General features: G+C 44.1%; 2 protein-coding genes across 5 annotated transcripts in view; both read right to left on the bottom strand.

The window, feature by feature from the left end:
• LOC131265717 (semaphorin-1A) overlaps positions 1 to 20,896 on the bottom strand; it is a 190,569-nt gene that overhangs the window by 43,869 nt on the left and 125,804 nt on the right. For 3 of the 4 annotated variants that reach the window (XR_009178295.1, XR_009178296.1, XM_058268020.1), the window contains exon 3: positions 14,272 to 14,374. The exons of the other annotated variant lie outside the window; for it this stretch is intronic. Coding sequence is in view for 1 of the 3 variants with exons in the window: in XM_058268020.1 (XP_058124003.1) it covers positions 14,272 to 14,374 (103 nt within the window). In the remaining 2 variants the exon portion in view is untranslated. The remainder of the gene's footprint in view (positions 1 to 14,271; positions 14,375 to 20,896) is intronic. 4 annotated transcript variants of the gene reach the window in all.
• Positions 4,850 to 8,824, bottom strand: LOC131265716 (toll-like receptor Tollo). The gene has a single exon (XM_058268019.1). The coding sequence runs from the start codon at positions 8,822 to 8,824 to the stop codon at positions 4,850 to 4,852; it is 3,975 nt and encodes a 1,324-aa protein (XP_058124002.1).

Here is a 20,896-nt window from a genome sequence, read left to right as displayed (position 1 = left end):
GAGCCGTTGTAATCCTTAAGCGCGCAGGTAAATGATTGATATTATTTGATCACCGCTAACAACACGATAAAGCTTTTGAAATCCATCTCAAATTAATATACCCAGCTAAGCTTTTCCTTTCAACCGTGCTGCAGGAAGCGTCTCGCAGAACGCTCACGCTCGCATAGCTTGCCCTCCCGCCACGAGCCCCAACCTCACCAGCCCCAGGGTGTAGCGGTTCGTTCCATTTCAATCTACTTCTGTCAGGAAAATAAACGTAGCATCCAACACCGAGAAGTGACGAACGAAACTAGATGACGGACTCATCAATCATGGCGGAGAGTGTGCTTGTTTTTGCTTCGGCGGTAACCTTTCGGGGAAGCTTTTTCATCACGCCACCACTCACGCGCTTCGCCGTCAAGAATCCTTTGCTTCGCACTTTGGAGAAGAAAACGTAAAATGATACCCCTCTGGCGGGATAAGAAGAAGAGGCGGTAAAAAGATACTCCCGCAGCTGGGAAATCTGTTTTCTTCTGCCAAACCCGTCGTTTTCCTTAACGATATCTTTTACTCCGTCCCCTACTCGCCCCACCCCCTACCATGCACCGACACCACTCGGGGCAAAACGTCCGACGCAAAGAAAGCGCGCCCGTCATTAGTCTTTCGGCGATGATAGACAGTGACGATAAAGGGGTGGACAAGGTGAGCATCCGACTACTGGGCTGCCCGTTTCCGTCGGTGCAAAGATAGGAAAAATAGTAGACAAAGTAAAAAGTAGCACGAAACACAGCTCCCCCGGTCGCCAGTTTCACTCCGCTCCGTCGGATTCGGAATAACTGCTGAGCTGGCTCTGAGCCGGGCGCTTGATAAATGTTCTAAATGATGTCGCTCCTAAGTACGTTCGTGCTTAAATTGAAATTCCCGGCAAATTGATAGCACGTTAGAACTAATTCGTCACCATCGATCACGGAGATGCTCTGGCGGGGTCGAAAAAAGGGTTAATAGTAGCGTAAAGATGTTAGCCAGCGAGTTTGGACAGCGTCGACGCGCAAAAACGTAGCTGTCACACCAGTAGTCTCTAAGATGCTCCGTTTTAGTCACTTACTTTTGCCTTTTGGAAAATATTAAAAGACACAAAGATTACAGACGATTCCACGAATGGGAAATAAAAATCTGATGCAGAGTTTAAATTAATATTTCAACCAATAGTATTGTAACACTCGCTGCAGTAAAGAGAGTCACACCTGTCACAATGTCGTTGTGCAGCAATAATCTGCTTTCTCTCTTGCTATTCTCGCAAGCTGATAGAATAAAACGACAGTATGTATTGTTTGCGGGTGGTGCCACTCCCCCAAAGGCAGGTCTGTAATATCCATCATCGCAAAAGATATTCGCCGGGCCCGACAAAGACGGAAACCGTTGTACATTTTCCGACCAAGAAGGCCGGTTATGGCCGGTAGAAGAAAATCTAACAAAATGACGTTTAAACAACGCGTTTCTACATAGGTACTATTGGCCGAAAGAAACGGGATGAAATATAGGGCATCCAAGTCTTCACTAACTGCGGCTGGAGCCGGGTGTTTTTCCACTGACACGTTTGGTCACGCTTCCAGCGATGCAGCAGGGTTATATTTATTTATTGTCAACTTTGATAACGTCGCCTGATGTTGCAGCACTGGTGGGTCGAGTCTTTCTATTATAGTCCTACCCGCGGTGAGGGTTTCTTGCTGTCGGACACCGCCCGGCGGGATGGGACACTTTTGGAAAGAAACATCTTGCCAACGCACCAGTAGCTTGAAACGGTTCCAAAGAGACCGTTTGGTTCACATCTGAATCTGATGTTCGTCCTCCACACCAGTTTCAATTTATGTGTCACGTTGGAAAAAATGTGGTGCCATGTTGAAAGGGAGTCTAAAATAAGAAAACGTTGGGTGCTATGCCCCGGTGGAGCAAAATGTACCTCTAATTTTTTTACCGGAGAAGAACTAAGCCAAAAAGTTCTGTTTGATTACGGGAAAAGTAAATTTTATAACATCTTTCACATAGATTGTATGCGGTAAACATTGTTTTTTTTCATATCTGACGCATATTTCCCGAAATTCCCTTAAATCATTGCAATTGTAAGAAATAAAAGTAAACCAACTATCGGCCAAAGAACATCATCTGACCAATCTAAACTACACAGTTCCAGCGCCATTTGACGTATGATAAACCCAAAAGATGTAGCTATCACACTTATTCACACACGATGTGCGATGCGCTTTTTAATTCTTTCGGATTATTGATGTACGTGAAAAGAATTTTGGGAAAATTTAATTTATTTAGCTAGTTGAGATTATTCTTCTATTGCTTCTCATCCTCCTCGGTGTTTCGGACATGAAGTATATCAACAATACAGCATCTAAAAAAGTTTTTCGTTTCAAAAGTTCAGGTCTATATTCTAAAATTGCTTGTAATATTAACACATCCAAGTACTGCTCAATTTTTCGACAATCATTTACAGGGTTTCTTATTTGTTTTTATTCATTTTAATCTCAATTAAATGCCTTTATCAGAGTGCATTTTTTACGTATTTACAAACTACTCACACAGAATATGTGATAGCTCAGTGAATCTTCACGAACGGATCCCATGATGAAAACACTGTGCGTTTGCGTAAGATTGAAGGGAGCACAGTTTGTTGGATTTAAAACAAAAATATTTTAATTTCACGATCTCAAGAACATGAAATATTTTCTAAAAACAGAATGTGCATTTTTATGTCAATTGCGGAAATATATTCTGCGACAATTGATGAGGTGAAGTGAAAAAAAAAACGATGGAATCGTTTCAAACTGATTATTCAAAATTACTTTGTAAGAAACTCAAATACTTCTAATTAAGGAATATGTATAATTGTTCGATGAAACAGAAGTATTTTTCAGGGTGATTATATTCACAATTTTGCATTTTTGACTAGTTGATTTTTAAATTTACACTTCGGAAACAATCAATTTTTTCGAGACAATTGAATGTTCTAGAGTTTACTGCACCATTTTTTCCCTTTGAATGATGCAGATTGTAGTTAGAAGAAATTAAGCTCCATTTCTTACATAATATTCTTATCTATTCCTGTTTTACGTTACCATCGCTGCACTTTTCAATGACCATTGCCCTGATGCTACCTGCATATGGAAATCTCTATTAGAGTTGGACGAAGAGAGTTTTAGATGTCACCTGTTGTGTTAGTTTTTTAGCTAAATTTTAAAATAATGAAAAACTGCAAATGAAATTCCAGGAGCACGGTTTTCAAAATTGTATAGAAAGCGATTAAACTCGGGATTATGTTAAACCTACGTGGAGCTAGGAGGAGATGCATACGCTCAATAAGTATTTAAGGATTACGTTAGGATTATACAATACGGCTTGGCCGTCCAACAATTCTATAGGATTTATACATCTGGGAATTGTTTTCAAAATAGTATAAATAATCTGTCACGCAAAGCTCACACTTGTGAAAGGACACGATTGAACCTCGTTTTGCACATTTATCCGTTTGATCAAACAGTTATATAATGCTAATTGAAAAATGAAGTAATTTCAATAGTTTTACGAGGAATGTAAATATGCTTTTCATCATTGAAATTTATGATGATCAAATTAAAGGCCATTATCTTTCATTAACTATTTCAAACAGCAGATGTTGCAGCAAGATACGCAATTTGAGTTTCGATTGAAAGATACAACAATTATGTATGTATACTTTTTTAAAGGATGTGCATGTCCGCTGAAACAACGGTCATTCTAGTTGCTAGGGTTTTAACATACTGTATGTATAACTTGTTTGTGCACTCTCTATAGAATGATATGTCTCTGAATTCTTGTTTTTCTCTAATTGTCTTTCTGTTTAACTCTTTTCGTCATGTTAACATTATTATCTACACACGCATTGATTCACAGTCCATCGACCATATCTATGGTTGGATCTAGTGGTATCAACAAAGCACCACTAATTAGTAAGGCCAATTTGGTCGTTTTGGTCGTAAAATGTATGTCAATAATATTGCTTGCATTGCTTTTTATAATTTTTAATCGACGATAAGACAATCGTGGATCAAGTTACCTTGCTAACTGCTATTGCCAGTGGTTCAAGCTATTTTTACAAAGTGATAAAGGATTGAATAAGTAAGAGTGAAAAATTTTCCATGCGCAATTAACTCATAGAAAAGTATCACATTAATCCAAAATCTTCTCAAAATTAATTTACTTTTTTTTGTATTGCTGCCGTAGTGCTAGCTATTAATTGGTTGCTTCTGCAAGATATCAAACATATGAGATGTAAAACCAACATTATGTAGTAGATAAAGGTTTAGTTTAATTCTGTTTCCAAGCTAAAATTTGTTTTCACTAGTACCGTTTGTCATAGTTTGTAAGAACTGGCGTAACTTTTCATTTAACTAATCCTCAATACATTGAAAATGTTATTTAAAAATGCAATGTCATTTAACGTTATTGTAAAACTCCAATGTTTTAATTTGCAATATAGTATACCGTTTGTGCAAACACAGTTTAAATCTACACTGTTTCGATTCATGAATACATTGCAATCAATTCAATCTGCGCTAGGAGCGGGCTATGCTAGGAACTAACTTAAACACGTAAATATCACAATTCAGTTCAGTGCGAACAAGACTCGATTTCAAATAAATCAGTTAAAACAAGCCCGAAACAATGCTATGATGTTGCGTTCGCTCCTATCGCTTACAAAAGCCGTTCAAACTGTCACTTGTTTTTATTTGCTCTACTTGTTCTAAGAGAGGGGCAATCATCACTGTAGGATCTTCGTGCACTTCTAATAATTTCACGATATTCACAGTAGAAGAAACAACTGTTAGATATGAGTACCAACTGTTCTTGGGGATGAATCGGATGAACTAGAATTACGTAGTTGCGATTGCTGCTGGTTACTTTGTAGCTGTTGTGGTTGCACACCAATCACCAGCCCAGGAAGAGGCTGTAGCTGCTGCTGCTGAGCTGCACTAGAATGGCTGTCGGGGGATCTCGGTTGCGGCCGTCCCTCGTGTTGAAGCTGTTGCTGCACGTTCAACTGGTTGTTCGTCCGGTTGGACGGAGCAGCGCGGGTCTGTTGGTAGCTGTTGCGTATGTTCGAGTGGGTGAGGGCAATGTTTTGCTGATGCTGCCGCCTCTGATTGTTGAGCGCATCTGGCAGGGCGAACCGTAGCTTCTCCCAAAACAGCTTGTCGCCCCACTGAAGGTAGGTGTTCGTTTTGAGATACAACCGAATGTCGGGATCGAGATCCTTCTGGGGCACCTCGCCTAACAGGATCACTATCAGACGGCGCCGTCTGTCGCGCAGTACCTGATGGTGCGCTGATTTGAACTCGAACCGACACCACTCCGATTTGATGAAGTTCTCCGACAGCACCATGATCGTGCGTCGCGAGGACTCAACTGCTTGCAGGATATTGTCCGCAATATACGCCCCAACCGGAAAGTCTCGATAGTGCAGGCAGAGTTTATACGATGGGTCTCCATTTTCAAGCACTGGCGCGAGTTCTTCCGCTACGAACGACTCGTCCTTCGAGCTGTAGGAGATAAACGCATCGAATAGTCTATCACGCTCGTTCTTGTCCAGGTCGGCAGTGTTATAAAACAGGCGTACGCCGAATTTGGAGTGAAACCACACGCGTACCTCCTGCCGAAACACGAAAATCACTAACGTTAGCACAATCACGACGGAGAAGGCACACAACGTTGCAACCACGAGCGGAATGTAACCTTCGACCGGCTGTGGTGTGAGGACCGTTTTCTTTGAGGTCAAGTTTCCATTGATAACATTTTCAAGCTGCACCACGCCGGTGCAAACCGATGAACTGTTGTTGTAAATGATAGTGAAACCTTCCACCGCCCCTTCGGGTGCATTTTCGCCATACGAGTCGACGGTAGTATCACTAGCACTGATAGTCCCATTCGAAGGCAACCGATTCGAAGCGATGGAACATCTGATCTTGTACCGATCGCGCACAAAGTCGTACGTCTTCAGGAACTCCCGGAATCGCTCCACGAACTCACACTCACAGGACCACGAGTTAGCTGCCAGACGCATTTCGTTGAGCTGCTTCGGTAGGTGCCAGATGTTAAACTCTACAATACGGTTATGGTCCAACCGAAGGACGCGCATACCGTGCAGCTGATCGAAGGTGTTGTTGGCGATCACCGATATCCGATTGTACTGCAGGAACAGCTCTTTGAGATTTTCCAGCCCTACGAACTCGAAGCCGTTCAGCTTATCGATGCGATTGTGGTCGAGCTGCAGAATTTCCAGCTCCTTCAGCCCGAAAAACGTACGATTGCTGATCGTTTCAACGCGCGAGCCGTTCAGGAAAAGGATCTTCAGCCGCTTCCGACCCAAGAAGGCGTGGCTGGCCAGCGACTGGAAGCCGTTTCCATCCAGGTAGATTTGCGTCGAGTCCATCGGCATCTGATCCGGCAGCCGGCCATCGTACCCGGCCCGCGAGCAGTCGACCACGTTCGAGTCCCAGCTCTGGTCGTGGTAGCAGGTGCAGCGCTCCGGACACTCCATCTTGCAGTCGCACGCGTAAAAGTCGCAACAGTGACACAGCGCGAGGCAGTGCGTTTCGTACTTGCACAGGAACTGGTTTGCCATGGCTTCGACGAGCGGTACGTAGGTGCGACCCCGGTTGTACAGCAGCTTGCAGTAGATGCTATCCAGATCCATCAGCCGCGGCTGGGTTCGCGAATCGGCGTTACTTTTCTGCAACCAGTTGAGATTGCAATCGCACTGGTAGGGATTGCCGCCGATGTAGAACTCCGGCAGGGGGCGCTCGTCCGGCACGGCCGATATTCGCAGCGCGTTCGGATCGAGCGTCGTTATCTTGTTGCCGAACAGATCCACCCGCGTCAGGTTGGGTTTCTTGAAGAACGTGTACGACTGCACCTTCGAGATGAGGTTGTCGTTGAGGTACAGCAGCTCCACGCTGTTCGGGATCGCACTTCCGGTGATCTCGGTGAGCTGATTCGAGCTCGCGTCGATCGTGCTCAGCGACAGTTGCGATTCGATCTCGAAGTAGTTGCCGAGCTCCGCAATCTTGTTGGCGTGCACGTCCAGCCACTGGAGGCCCGTGGGAATGAGCGCGTAATCGAATACCTCGAGATGGTTATCGCTGATGTTGAGCCAGAGCAGGTTGTGGAGCTTCGTGAAGAGGCCCGCGATCTCGGTGAGGTAGTTGCCGTCGAGCCGGATCGCCTGCAGTTTGGTGTTGTTGTCAAAGCACGACTGCTCGATCGTTTTCAACCGGTTCTGCGAAAGATTCAAAATATGCAGCGACTGCATCGCGTCGAACGTCCCGCGTCGTATTACTTCGATGTTGTTCTCCGTCAGCCGCAGCCCGTAAAGGTGCGCCATATCGTGGAAGCTCGCGTTATCGATGCTCGCGATGTGGTTCTCGCCCAGATCGAGCGTCCGCAGCAGTGGCACATCGTACAGGGCGTAGGGCACCTCGAGCAGCTTGTTCCCGTTGATGTGCAGCTCTTGCAGCTTGCTCTGGTTACGCAGCGCCTTCCGGTCGATGCGCGAGATTCGGTTGTAGTCCAGCGAGAGCAGCGCGAGGTTATGCAGGCCACCGAACGTGTAGTGCTCGATGGTGGACAGCCGGTTGTTTGACAGCACGAGCGAATGCAATGCACCCAGCTCGGCAAACGTGTGCTCGGCAATGCTCTCGATGAAATTATTCTGCAGCCGCAGCGCCTGCAGCGCCTTCAGGTCGCGAAAGATCGTCGACTCCATTTTGGAAATCTTATTGCCCGACAGGTCGAGCACGATCAGCCTGGTGAGCCCGCGGAAGGTGGCCGAATTGATCCACTCCGAGGTAAGCTCGTTACCGGACAGATCCAGCAGCAGTAGCTGCTGCAGATCGGTGAATATGCCAGGGGCCAGCACGTTCAAGCTGTTGTTCTGCAGGTAGATCTCCTTGATGTGCTTCGCTTCGGAGAACAGCTCCGGGGGCAGGTTGGTGAGCCGGTTCAGCGAAATGTCCAGCCGGGCCAGCGAAACCAGCCCTTCCAGAGCGCGGTCGGCGATGAAGTTGAGCCCGTTACTCTGCAGCCGCAAGTCGGTGAGCTGGCGGAGGCCGGAAAAAATGGCCGGCGGCAAGTTGTCGATGGTGTTGTGCGAAAGGTCGAGCGTGGCAATGGTGCTGCCGCACTGCTTCGAGAGCCGCGTGCTCAGCGAGGCGCTGAAGTGGAACGCGGATAGGTCACGCAAACGGTTCTGCGTTAGGTTGAGGTAGTCCAGCTTCGGCAGTGGACATATCATTCCGTCCGGTATGCTCCACATATTGTTCTCGCTGAGATCCAGCCGCTGGAGGTTGGCGAGCTCGCTGTTAAATACCAGCGGCGCAACGTTCAGGCTGATCGACGACCAGTCGGTGTTGTGCGTCCGCAGGGTCAGATTCGTAAGCCCTTTGAGCCCACGGAAGGAACCCTCGCTCAGGTTAGCTATTTTACAGTACTCGATCGTGAGCGAGCGCAGCTTCGCGAGTTGCTTGAAGCTGCCGTGGTTGAGACTGCTCTGGAAGAACAACCCATCGTTGCAGTGCAACCGCAGCCGGACGGTGTTCTCCGGATGCAGCACACTAAAGTTTGTGTTCTCCAGCTCACTATTGATAGTCCTCAGGCGACAGACGAGCGTCAGATCTTCATCGCCGTAGTCAGCCCACCGACACTCGTCGGGTGCTTGATTGAGTAGCGATTTACTTAACGAGGCACCGAATACTCCAAATATGGTGCCGAACAACACCGTGAGCACCGTCGGGGAGGAACGCATCTTGTTAACGGTTTGGGTGAACGCCGAGCCCGCGCGCTCACTCACGCACACACTCAACACACATACAACACCGCGCAACCTCACCCCGCCAAACCCCCACGATCCCGGTTCGTGCTCGAATGCTGATCGCGCAGCAACTGCCCTGAACCGGCACTCAACGGGGTGAATCGCCTACCGATTCGCGCTCAACATATTCGATTGAAAATTATTATAACGTTTCCACCACTTTTTGTTATTTTCAGCACTGTTTTTCGCATCACGACAAGACATAAGGGCACTTTTCCATCTTGCTGTATTCGAGCTCAGGTTTCACCTCGCTTCGTTGGTGTTGGTGGTGGAACTTTCTCTTCGCTAATTCACACTGTTTTTGTGAAACAAACTTTATCAATTTTTCTTGTCGCTTAACTGGATTGAACATTTCTTTTTTCTCGTTGCCACTTTAAATGGTGATCGCCGAAATAGTGACGCACTAAATTCGAACATATTTTACCCGATACACGTAGTTTGTTGGTTCAAACTGTTCGACTGAGAGCGAATGCATGTAAACCGCATGCTTTCAACGCAAGGACTGACTGAAACTGATCCACAGAGTTACACAATGTTCACAAGGCAACATGTTGCTCTCTGCTCTTCTGCGGAACCCCGTTCTCTCTCGACCACCTAGTTTTTTTTTTATTCCAGACAGACAATCTTTAAAAACTGGTTTTTAACTTCACATTCCGTGGCAGGCATCGCCGATCGTACCTACGGCGGACGAGAAAACGAGAAAAAGTGGAGTGTTCGTGGCATAACACTAACACAAGTGCACCCGCAGATCATGGGTCCCGAGTTCCAGCAGAGAAAAGAGAGCATAAAAGAGTTCTTAAAGACGAAAGACTTCAATTTACCTGAAAGCGACGAACCTTGAATTTTTTGTTCCATTCCGCTTTCAACAGTTTTTGTTTCCGATGCGTTTCACCTCTGCTCGAATTAATTTTAACTAGCTAAGAATAATGGCGTTTGGGTATAAAGGAAGCATTCGAGACATAAGAAGAAAGAATAAGTATGCCATAATCACCTATTATACGTTGTCCTTGATAAGGCTGTTTTCGAAAGCGTTGTGCATATCTGCTGGCGATACTCGTAAATTATTGTTTATGTGTAATTTAAGCCACTTCAGCTTGATAAGAAATCCGTTAATATTTTTTCCCCAGCTCTAGGTGTTTCTAAGATATCTCTTGTCTGTTTATTTTATCTTTACCTAACTTTTTAATGAACTCTATTAAGCGACTGTTTGGATGTGGAAGTTTATAAGTGCATTTTGCGATGCTTTTGCTGCTACATTGTTAATGTTCCGCGATGTTATGCATATTTGATCGGGGGCAACGCGTTTCGCTTGTGGCTCTATACTTTCCGCACCACGTAACAGGGTTCTGCTCCGTCTTTTCTTCTTCTCTAACCGCGCTTTGGTCAGGATTGTGTTGGTGCACGGAAAGCTCGTTTGTGTGAGTAAAGGTGCAACATCAGCCTCTCTCTCATGCCAAACACATAAACAGGGTAAAGATTTTTACCACGCTGAACATATGTTGCGCTCTTGAATATTTATGTAGGCACATAGGTATTTTTTCGCTCTCCCGATCATTTTCTCGTTTCTTTCTTTTTTGTACCCCTCAAACATTCCCGTTCGTGGAGCTCGGTTAGCGTTGCAGCTTTTGTGCTTGTTCATCTACGGGAAACCGGATCAATTATCTCCCTTGAAAGTCGTTTGTCGAGGAATAAGAAGCCGGAAAAGAGTAAATATTTCTCCGACTGCTGGGTGATCAGCACCAGAGGCTTCTCGCTTACGTGTTCCTTTTTGCCGTTCATTTTTTCTTTCTGGTTAAACAGTGGCGTATAGCGTTGTTCGATCGGTTCCACTCACTCGGTTTTCTTTTTTTTTTCTTTTTTTAAGATGTGGCAATCAATATTTCGATCGCTGAAGATATCGAGGCTTGCTGCTTCGAAGGGTTTTGCTATTTTAATGGTCAACATCCGCCTAGGTTGAGGTATCCTAGGGTGCCGTTTTTCAAAAAGCTGCTGACACTGTAATTGATACTTATCGAACAAAGCCAACGAACATTCTGGCTAAAATATGGATTGATGATGAGGAAAGGTTTTTTTTAGTAACCGGATTCAATAACAGAGTGCGCCTGCTGCAAGGAGTTTTTTTTTATATGTGACGATAGATGACCGTTGATTGACTTTTGAAATACCATTTTGTTTTATTTCAAAATGGTAAATGATGAAAAACCGAGTTTTATACATTATACAAACTTAAGCTTATGTAAAACGTCACTTTATTTGAAGCATTTAGCTCTATTCTTATCCATTTCACGGTATTTTTGCATTTGGAATATGATGTTCTGATCGAAAAAAAACTTTGAACGATATAAATCGATCTATATAGAAATGAGCAAAGCAAAAATATAAATGAAACACAGCGTGTGTTTAATCGCGTGTTGAATAAATAAGTATTTCATTAAACATCAATGAACATATCAAAATTGTACTTTACGGGCTTTCCAACTTATAGACATGCTTCTAAATAAGTTTTAAATGAATGAACACTACTTTATGTTGTTGTTTACCAAATCAAACGGTTTAAAATGAAGGCATATGACTTGATGGGTCTCGAACATTTGTTCCTACATATTTCTCAACCTTCCCTAGAGTAATACAAATGAAGTGACAGCCGACGAAGAAAAATTATTGGACCAGGTAAACGAAACCTGACGATTGTAGCGTCATCTGGCATTGGAGACATTGTGCTTCCGTTGTCCAGCCGTCTCAAACACCGTTCCACAAACTAAGCTAACTAAGCGATCCAACACTGCCATCCTACGGGACAATGAAAACCCCCTTCCGGTCACCGTGAGCGACGAGTGAGTTTAATTTGACCAAACCAAAAAGGATCAGAATGAAGCTGCCTCCTGGCAAAGGAATGATGGGAAAATCGTTCGGGTTTTGGATGAAATTTAATCCGAAAACGTCTCCCAAAACCGAACTCCCTCATCAAAGCGGCACTGGCGAGCATTGTTGCCCTTTGTCCAGGAAATTAAGCAGTTCCCAATCGGTAAGGCACGGCCAGGACGATCGCAGGAAGACGAGAACACCTTTCACAATTAAGCATTCCTACAGACTCCCCATCTCGATCTGTTTCAAGATGCCTAAAACAGGCAACCGCACATTCGCCCGCACTCACAGGGAAAGGCCTGCTGTCAATTTTCTCAACACACTCCCGAGAGCCGGCCTCAAAGGAATTTCATTTTAATTCTGCCATCTTAGCGAACCAAAGTCCACCCGGTCTGCATCGGGACTCGATGGCATGGTGATGATTTCAATTGTGCAATCGTGTCCGTGAGCCCGTCTTTGAGCCGTGTGTGACGTCCGACCGGGGGGGTACGGGGGATCCAGGCGGATAGTTTCCGACAAATGGAGCGGGAGGGGGAAACTAGAAAGCAGCCCGAAAGTCGCTCTGATCCGACCACTAGGGAATCCGCACGGTTCGGGCTGGTTTTGATGAGCTGGGATTTGCAGCTGCCAGTGCCAGCGCAACGCTCGAGCAGAACTCGACTCGTTGTGCCAAAGCTCACCATCCCCCCCCTCCCTGTCACCCCCGAGGGGACTTAAGCATTCCGATTGCATTGCGATTATTCTCCGTTTCTGACACATCATGCGAATGCGAGTCGCAAAAGTGCACCGAAATGCATGCATTCATGCGTTCACTACCAATCTCAACAGCACATTGGTGGGTAGGCGCGTATGTGTGTTTGTGTGTGTGTGTCGGTGAGCGCAAGTATGCGCACGTGTACGTGGTAAAGCGTGATTGGCAAGCCGTGCGTCTGGCAACAGGAAGACGACGAAGGAGTTCTCGCCTTCAGCTCCCGATGGAGTTGAGATTCCGTTCGGGACCTTCCGAATCTGAGCGGCAGAATAAAATAGTTAATGGTGCGAATCGGAGGTCCTACCACTTCTGCTGCCGGTGGCACCCGTCGGACTCGGCATTAGTTATGCATAGTGCGTTTTGCAACACAGTGTGCCGGGGAACGTGGCTTACCGATCTTGCCGTTCGTTTCCAAGCATGGGAAAACTTTCCGATAAGACCGCAGCAGCTCGGTGTCGCAGCACACCGATGCAAGATGGACGCATCATGCTGCACACGAGTAAATGCACTTAAATAATGCAACTCAAGCTCGAACAGGGCACTACCGGCACGGGTTGTGCAGCAAAAGATGTCAATTTTCTTGGACAGAAAGTGGAGTGCTGAAGTACCAGTGAGATGGAAAAAACATAGAAATGAAATGATTTTTCATTGAATTTATTACCGCTATTGAAGTTTAACAACTCAAATATGTCTAGATAGAAATGAAGGTATTGTGAGAAGTAGCAACTAAACTGCATTAGAAAGTTTTAGCTCAGATAAATTCATGTTTTAAGGGAGTATACAGCCATTAGGACGTTGTAGAGCAACATTAAATCCATAAAATTCGGTTTTTAGTGAAGCCATTAAATATCTATTACTTCCTTATTTTCTTTTAAATTTTAAACAGCATTATTATTTGAGTACAAGAATGAAGAATTAATAAAAAAAATACCCCTTTAAAACGCATTGCGCCAAGTGGAGTACATAAAATCGTTAGGCAATCAAAATCAGTAAAATTGAACGTGAGAATTTGAAACACATTTTTGCTTCATTTCATTACTTCCTCACCCAAGAGCCAATCGAGTGTGCAAACATAGTTGAACAGGGAAGCCAATTGCATTAGGAGGGAAAAAGTTTTTCAACACGAGCCGAGCAATCAGCTCAAACTAAAATAAAACCGCGGGAAGCAAGAACTCAATCAGCAATTTTTTCATCTGCAAACACACAGGAGGAACACATTTTGCACGGTGCATGCGTTTCAAACAGCATTGACTCGAAATCAGCGCACATGTTTCACAAAGGACGCTAACACGAAGTCAAGAGTTTAGTTATATTTTCAATTCAATTTTATAGGATACCAAGCCAGCGGCGGGACGAAATGTTCATAAAAACTGGACTCATTAAACTGAGCTTCATTTAAGATAGCTGAATCAGTTTAAATAGTCATAAATTTGGCTTTTTGGTACGGTTCCTTCGCTGGAGCGGTATGATTTATCTAAATAGCACTAAAGATGTTCGAACTAATAAAACACCCTGCGAGGGAACTATTAACGCGCGCCATGAAATTCAACCCGTTTCGAGCAATAAATTGAAAATCCCCATCGAAACCCTCGGCCCACTAGCGCCCACATGCTGGGCGTTGGTCTCCGCTTTCGGCCTGGGAGTAAGAACGCTAGAACCCGTTACACACTAACGCGAGAAACTGACAACCCCGGGAGGAAAGATCGCGCCGGGTGAAAGTGAATATATTAATGCGGCCGGTGGGAAGAGGGCATATATCGCTTACCTTGCGCCCACGAGCAGATTGTTGCTGTTGGGATCGCGTAGAACCAGCTTGAAGTAGTCGCTCGTCGATTCGTTCCCCTGGAACCGCAGGTACTCCTTGTCGGCTGTTGGGAAAGTGGAAGAGAGCGAGAAAAGCAAGCATAAATTAACATCGAGTTGAACCGAGAAGGAACTGGCGAACCGATAAAAGGGTGAATCGGGAAAAATGATCCCGTTTTATTCTGGAACAAAATGGATAGGCTGTAATTCTTAAACTTCAATAAAATATTGAAGAAAGAAGAGAAGAAAAGTTAGTAAAAGGGTATCTGAAATAAATGCAGAAGTAACACAAAAGGATACCACAGTTTCCTGAATCTTAAAAAATACAATACAATAAAAATTCCTTGCAGCTTACTGCAAAAGGAAAACATCTATCAATATTCCCAGTGCAGTTCGACTGATAACCATTATCCAAATATCCAACGAAAACAAAAAGGATTTAAATCCCAAAGCGTAAAAAACATAATTCTTCAAACCTTTATTCAATCCACGACGGATGCAAACGAAACGAAGCGTCCTTCTGCTGTCGAATAATTCTTGTGCAGCTGACGTTCCTAATGGTTGCATGACGTTCAATGCTCCCCCACCACACCGTGCAGTGCCTCCCTTATCGCCCCTCGAACCGGAACCGTCGTCCAGTTCCCATCCAGCTGTCGAAAGTTTCCGGTGCCAAGATGGCTTCCGGTCAGCATGGCGTGGCTATCCGAATTGCAAAACATCAAAGCTGCATCAACGGGAAAATCGAGACGAAGCTTCGACCAACAAACCACCGAACAGACACTAACACAACTAGCAGGCCACTGAAGCGTCACCACCAAACACAATCGAGACGTCGTCCTGGCGAGACTTGTTTCCGTTTTCTACCAAAGCAACGGGGACTCTTTTCTCTCACTCGATAAATCTTTGATTTCGATTTTTATTTTGATTTTTGGCCAACCACTTTCCATAGCCATACGGTCGGGAGTTCCCCGGCCAAAACTAACCGATTACAGCATGCAAACAGTGCCTCGAGTGGTAAACGATCGGTAATTTATCAGTCACACTCCGGGGAGCGGTGGAGGGTAACGGGTTTTATGTACACAAAATAGCACGAAACCGGACGCGCTCCGCTGGCCAAAGACGCCTTTTCAGAGAACTCTGGGAAAATGCAAACAACCGCAAAACAACAAACGTTTGATGGAGCGACGCATCGGAACACCGGCTCGGGGAGTTGCCGCGCAAGACGCGACAAGCACTGAGAAATAGTTCGAAGAAGTGCGCTCCCGAGCGGGAGTTGATGGGAGTGTTTGAAGAAGCTAGCGTGGCAGAATGATAAATTTGATACACCACCCGGAATGGCATTGTTTGGATATGAGATTGGGTTCGGTAAGCGAAAACCACTCGAATATAGTTGATTCTACTACGCTAGAAAATGTTGTGTAAATACCATAGAAACTATAAAGTGTGTAAAAAATATTCTTAGGCTTATTAGAATAAATAGGGAACTTCGATTTCATGTAACTGTCGACTCAAGTTCCGGTATTTTATTCATGCATTTTCAATGGCATTAAACATGACAAATTGTTTTGTCCTAGTTGCAAAATAATTAAGTAGTTTGAATTGCATTTTCTGATTGGGAAAAGTGTTGGGGTTACGGTTTTCAAGTGTTTTTTATTTCAAAACTGAATATATTCATTAAGTTTGGCCCATGAAACACCAGCATCGTCAAAACGAACCACCAGCGTAATATTGGATAGTAAAAATTAAATTAGAACGCCTTTTTGTAATGTGTGCAAGCCTGATATTGTTTCCAAAATCAAAACGAAACTTTACCCACTCACGCAACCTCATAACTGAGACAAAAAGCATATTTTTACCATCCGATCGATTCCGTCAACGCTGCAAAACTCCACCTCAAACTATACCTGAAACCTCGGATAGCTCGGCATGTCCACAACAATGGTATTAAAAAACACTTATTGCACAGAGTAGACAGACGTTCAAAAGCAGGTCGAGTCGCATATGACACCTGATGCATGCAAATCCAACCTCTCCTGCGTTACACGGTTAAATGCACTGATGTTGTCACAGAATGCCGAATCATCAAAAAAGAGTAACCAATCAGAACATAATTGGACGTCACGCAACATTTCACAAACACTAATAATAAAACCGTGTAGAATCATAAGAAATTTGACTATAAATAATGAACCCGATGGTCGGTGCGAATCTCAGTCCATCAAAGAAGTTGTACCATAAAGCTTGCGCTCGTGGAAAATGGGAGTCCCCTTACCCTGGTAGGGACCGATGGCTACCACCATTCCATACCGTATAAGTGGCAAACATCTTAAGTGTTTCTAAATTGTCCGGTCATCGCAAAGTCCATCGGGTTCGGAAAAAGTTACATTCGCGCTACGTTTCGCTCGTGTTCATAAACAGTGTCCGTCCGTCGAATAAGTGTTTTAACAAATTAATTCGAGAAAATTAACGCTCTCGGTATTGGACTTCCCCTGCGGCTCCAACAAAAGCATGGTGATTATGTTTTACATATATATTTATTACTCTTTCAGTGCTGTTAAAGTTAAAACATGGTGCTTGTAAAACACATAAAGTGGCCCATAATGTTTGAAATCGATTGATGTGAATCAATTCGATTCAGACACCAATAAGTTGTTATACTGGGAAATAAAAGGAATTCCTTCCTGTTGGTCTATTAAGTTTAGTTTAGATACTCAGTTGCGTTCACGAAATGTGAGTGTGAAACTATGAACAATAAACACATTTTCTGGAAAGAAAGTATTCCTTGATGCTATTTATTTTTCACGGCTCAGGAACGAATCCGAAAATCATTCTCCGAAATTCTCGAAAGAACATTTTATCGTACAATTAATTTTCTTGTACAGACCCCACCGAACGTGCCAACATTAAGTTTCTTTTTGGATAGCACAACCTCGAAATGGTGCACATTGTAAATCTTCCACGGCTTACGGAAGCGTCTAAAACAAAACACTGGAATTTACTTCCGCTACAACAGCGCATGTTTTATGCTTCTCGCTTCACAAAAAAAGCACGGTCAAAAATTCGATCTCATTAATTTATGAACAAATCAATGGCCCATGTCCGACAATTGATTGCCTCTCGAGTCCAGCTCACCGGCCGGCGGACGCTTCGTATTTTACTGTTTCCACCAAAGCCTCTCGAGCCGTGTTCCCACTCGACCGCATCATCCGTCTCTTAAAAGGTCTCCCGATTCTACCGCTTCCCTTCCCTACACTGCGTGTCTGCTCTTAACGCGGACAACGCGTACACCATCAGCCCGAGAAGGATCGGTTTGGTTTGACGCGCGCGCGCACAAACACACACACAAGTAGCAGAGGAAAAGCCTGCCCAAACGGTGGTTAAAAATAATAGAAAGAAACACGCTTGCCTGACGCTTGGACCCGACGATGAACAAGCATCAGCCCACCTTTCATCGGTACCAACCCCTCCTCCCCCCGGAGTCGAGTGTGGAAAGGGCTAAGGATTTCATTTTTCGCCTTATTTAACGATTTAATCGTTTTCGTTCGATTGCCTCCGTCCGTATCGATTCTCCGGGAGGGGTTTGTCGGTTTTATCGTGCCATGCCCGTCCGTTGGGCGATTCCTTTGAACAGGCCACTTTGCTGTTCCCACGTACGCCATCTTTAATCTTATCGGCGGCGACCGATCTGTATTCCTCTCGCTTCAGTCGCGTGTCTTTTGAACGCCATCGAGTGAATAATATTGTTTGACCAATCGAATGGTGAGGTGAAAAGCAGCGAAGAAAGGAAACCGGAAAACAGCTGAACACAAACTAATTCTCATAAGCTCATAGCATTATTTGAATGCTGAGTATTGAAACATGAAAATGCTGATTTCTCGTTCCTAGTGTTGGACATTCCTACCAATTAAAATCACTCCTAGCGTAACCTAGCGGATATCGACCGAACTGATGCCGTCAGAGCATTCCCACTTGTAACCATTATGAAAACGGTACGCTACGGATCGAAGGGAAGAAGACACAGTAGACACACCTTATGTACCTCACCGTACCAATCAACTGATAGCTCACGTTTCGTCTGGCAAAATTGCCGTACAGAATTGTGTGCAGTAAGGGCTGGATCTACACATTTCAACACATTTTGCACACAAGAGCCAACTAATTGCGAATCTCAGCCCCAGCCACCACCACCACCCACCACCACTACCACCACCCTACCATGAGCGCATATTATGTGTCAAAACCATTATTAATTTCATGCCTCGGAAGCGGAAGCTCCACTGATGGCACGAAGCTCCACCGAAGACAGTCGCTATCGGAGAGAACAGTTCGCTACTCGGTGCGGTAATTTATGACACACGAGCAGAGCATGAGTAATTGTGAACCTTACACAAATTAATGGTATCAATAGCTGGCACACCAGCGGCAATGGCTGCGATAAATCATGCTGGCCTAGAACATGGTGTGTTGGCTTATTGGAATTTAGCCGAGCATCTAGTTGCTAATCAGACAACAAACACTGCTCCCGGGGCCGTCTTGACGAATGTTTTAAAAATAATCTACATCCCACAGTTGGCTTTTACCGTACCGGGTGTCCGGAAAAAGCACAAGTACCGTGTCAAAAAACTTGTTCAAGGCCGTTGGAGAAATGATGTCAACACGAAGAAAAAAGCACCGTGAATCATGGTGAATATCGCGTGACCTAAATTTCTTTTCCGCTAAGCTTGCCATTGGCGACCGCCGGCCCAAGGGTGGTGGTGTTGACCATCTCTTCTTATCCTATTCTTACCGTGGCTCGGATGATGCCTATGGCGGTTACAAACACTTCTAACGGGATTATAAAGAGAGCGTATGGGTGTTAATAAAGGATCCATTGGGAGTTATGTTGTCCATCGCGTTAAATTACGTTTTAATCGAATGTGGAAGGTTGTGATATAATTAAACCATTGCTAGATAAGAGTGGAAAAAAGGAGAAAAGACAAAAACCTGAGAGACATTCTGTCGCGCAAGATAAGCGCTGTCGGCGAAGTGTCCACGGTGAAGTACATGTCTCAAGAAGGCACGCACACATTGCAGATTTAACACGTTTGTTTAACCCTTTCACGACCAAGGGAAATATTTTTCCCATCTACAAAACTCGTTACTGTTTGTTCAACTATTGTCAAAACGAGAATTTTGAAACGAAACATCAAAGAAAACATTATGTCAAAGACGGCAAATGTCTTTACATTTAAAAACGAATAAATAAAAAAGAACTATCAACATTAATTGCTCCAAAACCAAACCATTCGTGCGTTCAACCAACAATATTTGCAAAGTTTATTAGACTTGATGAATTTATTATTTTTTTACAGAAATAGCTATGATTTTTTTAATTGAGAATTTTTAATATGTAATTTGTATTGGAAAGCAAATAAAAGAAATTCCGATATCATAACTATGCTCGTCGTTTATTTACTTTTAAGGTCCATAGGGAAAATATTTCCCATGAAATTATAAAAAAAACCCTACACAGACTGCTAGGTTTTTCTGGTGATATTATCTTATATTATTGGGGTGTAAACCCAAATAGCCAAAATATTGTATTGTATTGCCAATTTTAGTCCTGAATAGCTTATGGTCATGAAAGGGTTAATCGTGAGTCATCCGAGCCACGTCTTTGTCTACAACTGGTCGAGCCCGCGACAGTGTTGTGCAAAAATTTGTCACCATTAGAAGTATAAGAAGAAAAACAGTCTCAAAAATAGGATTATCGATTAATAATACGCCACTGTTGAAACAGTGTACGGCGAATGAATTATTTTTAAATGCATGAGTGTACCTTCACGGTGTCAAAGAATGCTTTTTCGTACATAGCATAATCATAAAATATTTAACAGTAGAAAAATTATTCGAAGATCCAAACAATTTTAAAGATAGAATGTAAGTTGAAAAAGATGAAAATTTCAGTATCGCAGAACATAAATTGCATACTTAATCATACAACCTATACTCTCAACATAGGTGCGCGGAAGCTTTAACAAACCGAGTTTACATTTATCTAGATTTAGCTTTCCTTGAGCTTTTAAATAATTTGTGTAATATCAAGCCAATATAAACATTATCAAGTTTGCTGTTGGTAATTTCATTTATCAAATTTAATATGATACACCACTTTGCGCAGGTTCAGCACTGTAAGCCGGTCACATCTCACCACTACCATTGAGTACACCATTCCGCGAGACCGCGGCTCGGTGGGCTCCAAGTACCAGCGGCATCAGTTGCCATTAAGCCGTTCGCAGAATAACATGGACAAAGAGGTAAGCATCGTTCGTCGCTGACGTCCGTAAAACGTGTTCATTCCTGTCTGCTGCGATCGAGTCGCCCGAGATGCGATGTTGGTTGCGAAAAGATGGAGCCCATATCGATTGGTTTTGTGTTGCATCAGACGTCGTCGGTGCAAGTGTCTTGAGTAGCTAAAGTGTGATATGTGACATTTAACCCTTAATGTGTTTTGTTTATTCCTGCTTTGTCGTGCGGAACACCGGTCAGATCCCGAATCGCGAACTACCCATTAACGCGAACTGTTGTTCACGGCTGCCGTCCACAAG

Source organism: Anopheles coustani, chromosome 2 (assembly GCF_943734705.1).
Source record: "Anopheles coustani chromosome 2, idAnoCousDA_361_x.2, whole genome shotgun sequence".
NCBI lineage: Eukaryota > Metazoa > Arthropoda > Insecta > Diptera > Culicidae > Anopheles > Anopheles coustani.
This window is presented reverse-complemented; position numbering and strand designations above follow the sequence as displayed.

Coding starts and splice junctions, on each gene's coding strand:
- LOC131265716 (XM_058268019.1), bottom strand. CDS start 8,824: ATGCGTTCCTCCCCGACGGTGCTCACGGTGTTGTTCGGCACCATATTT.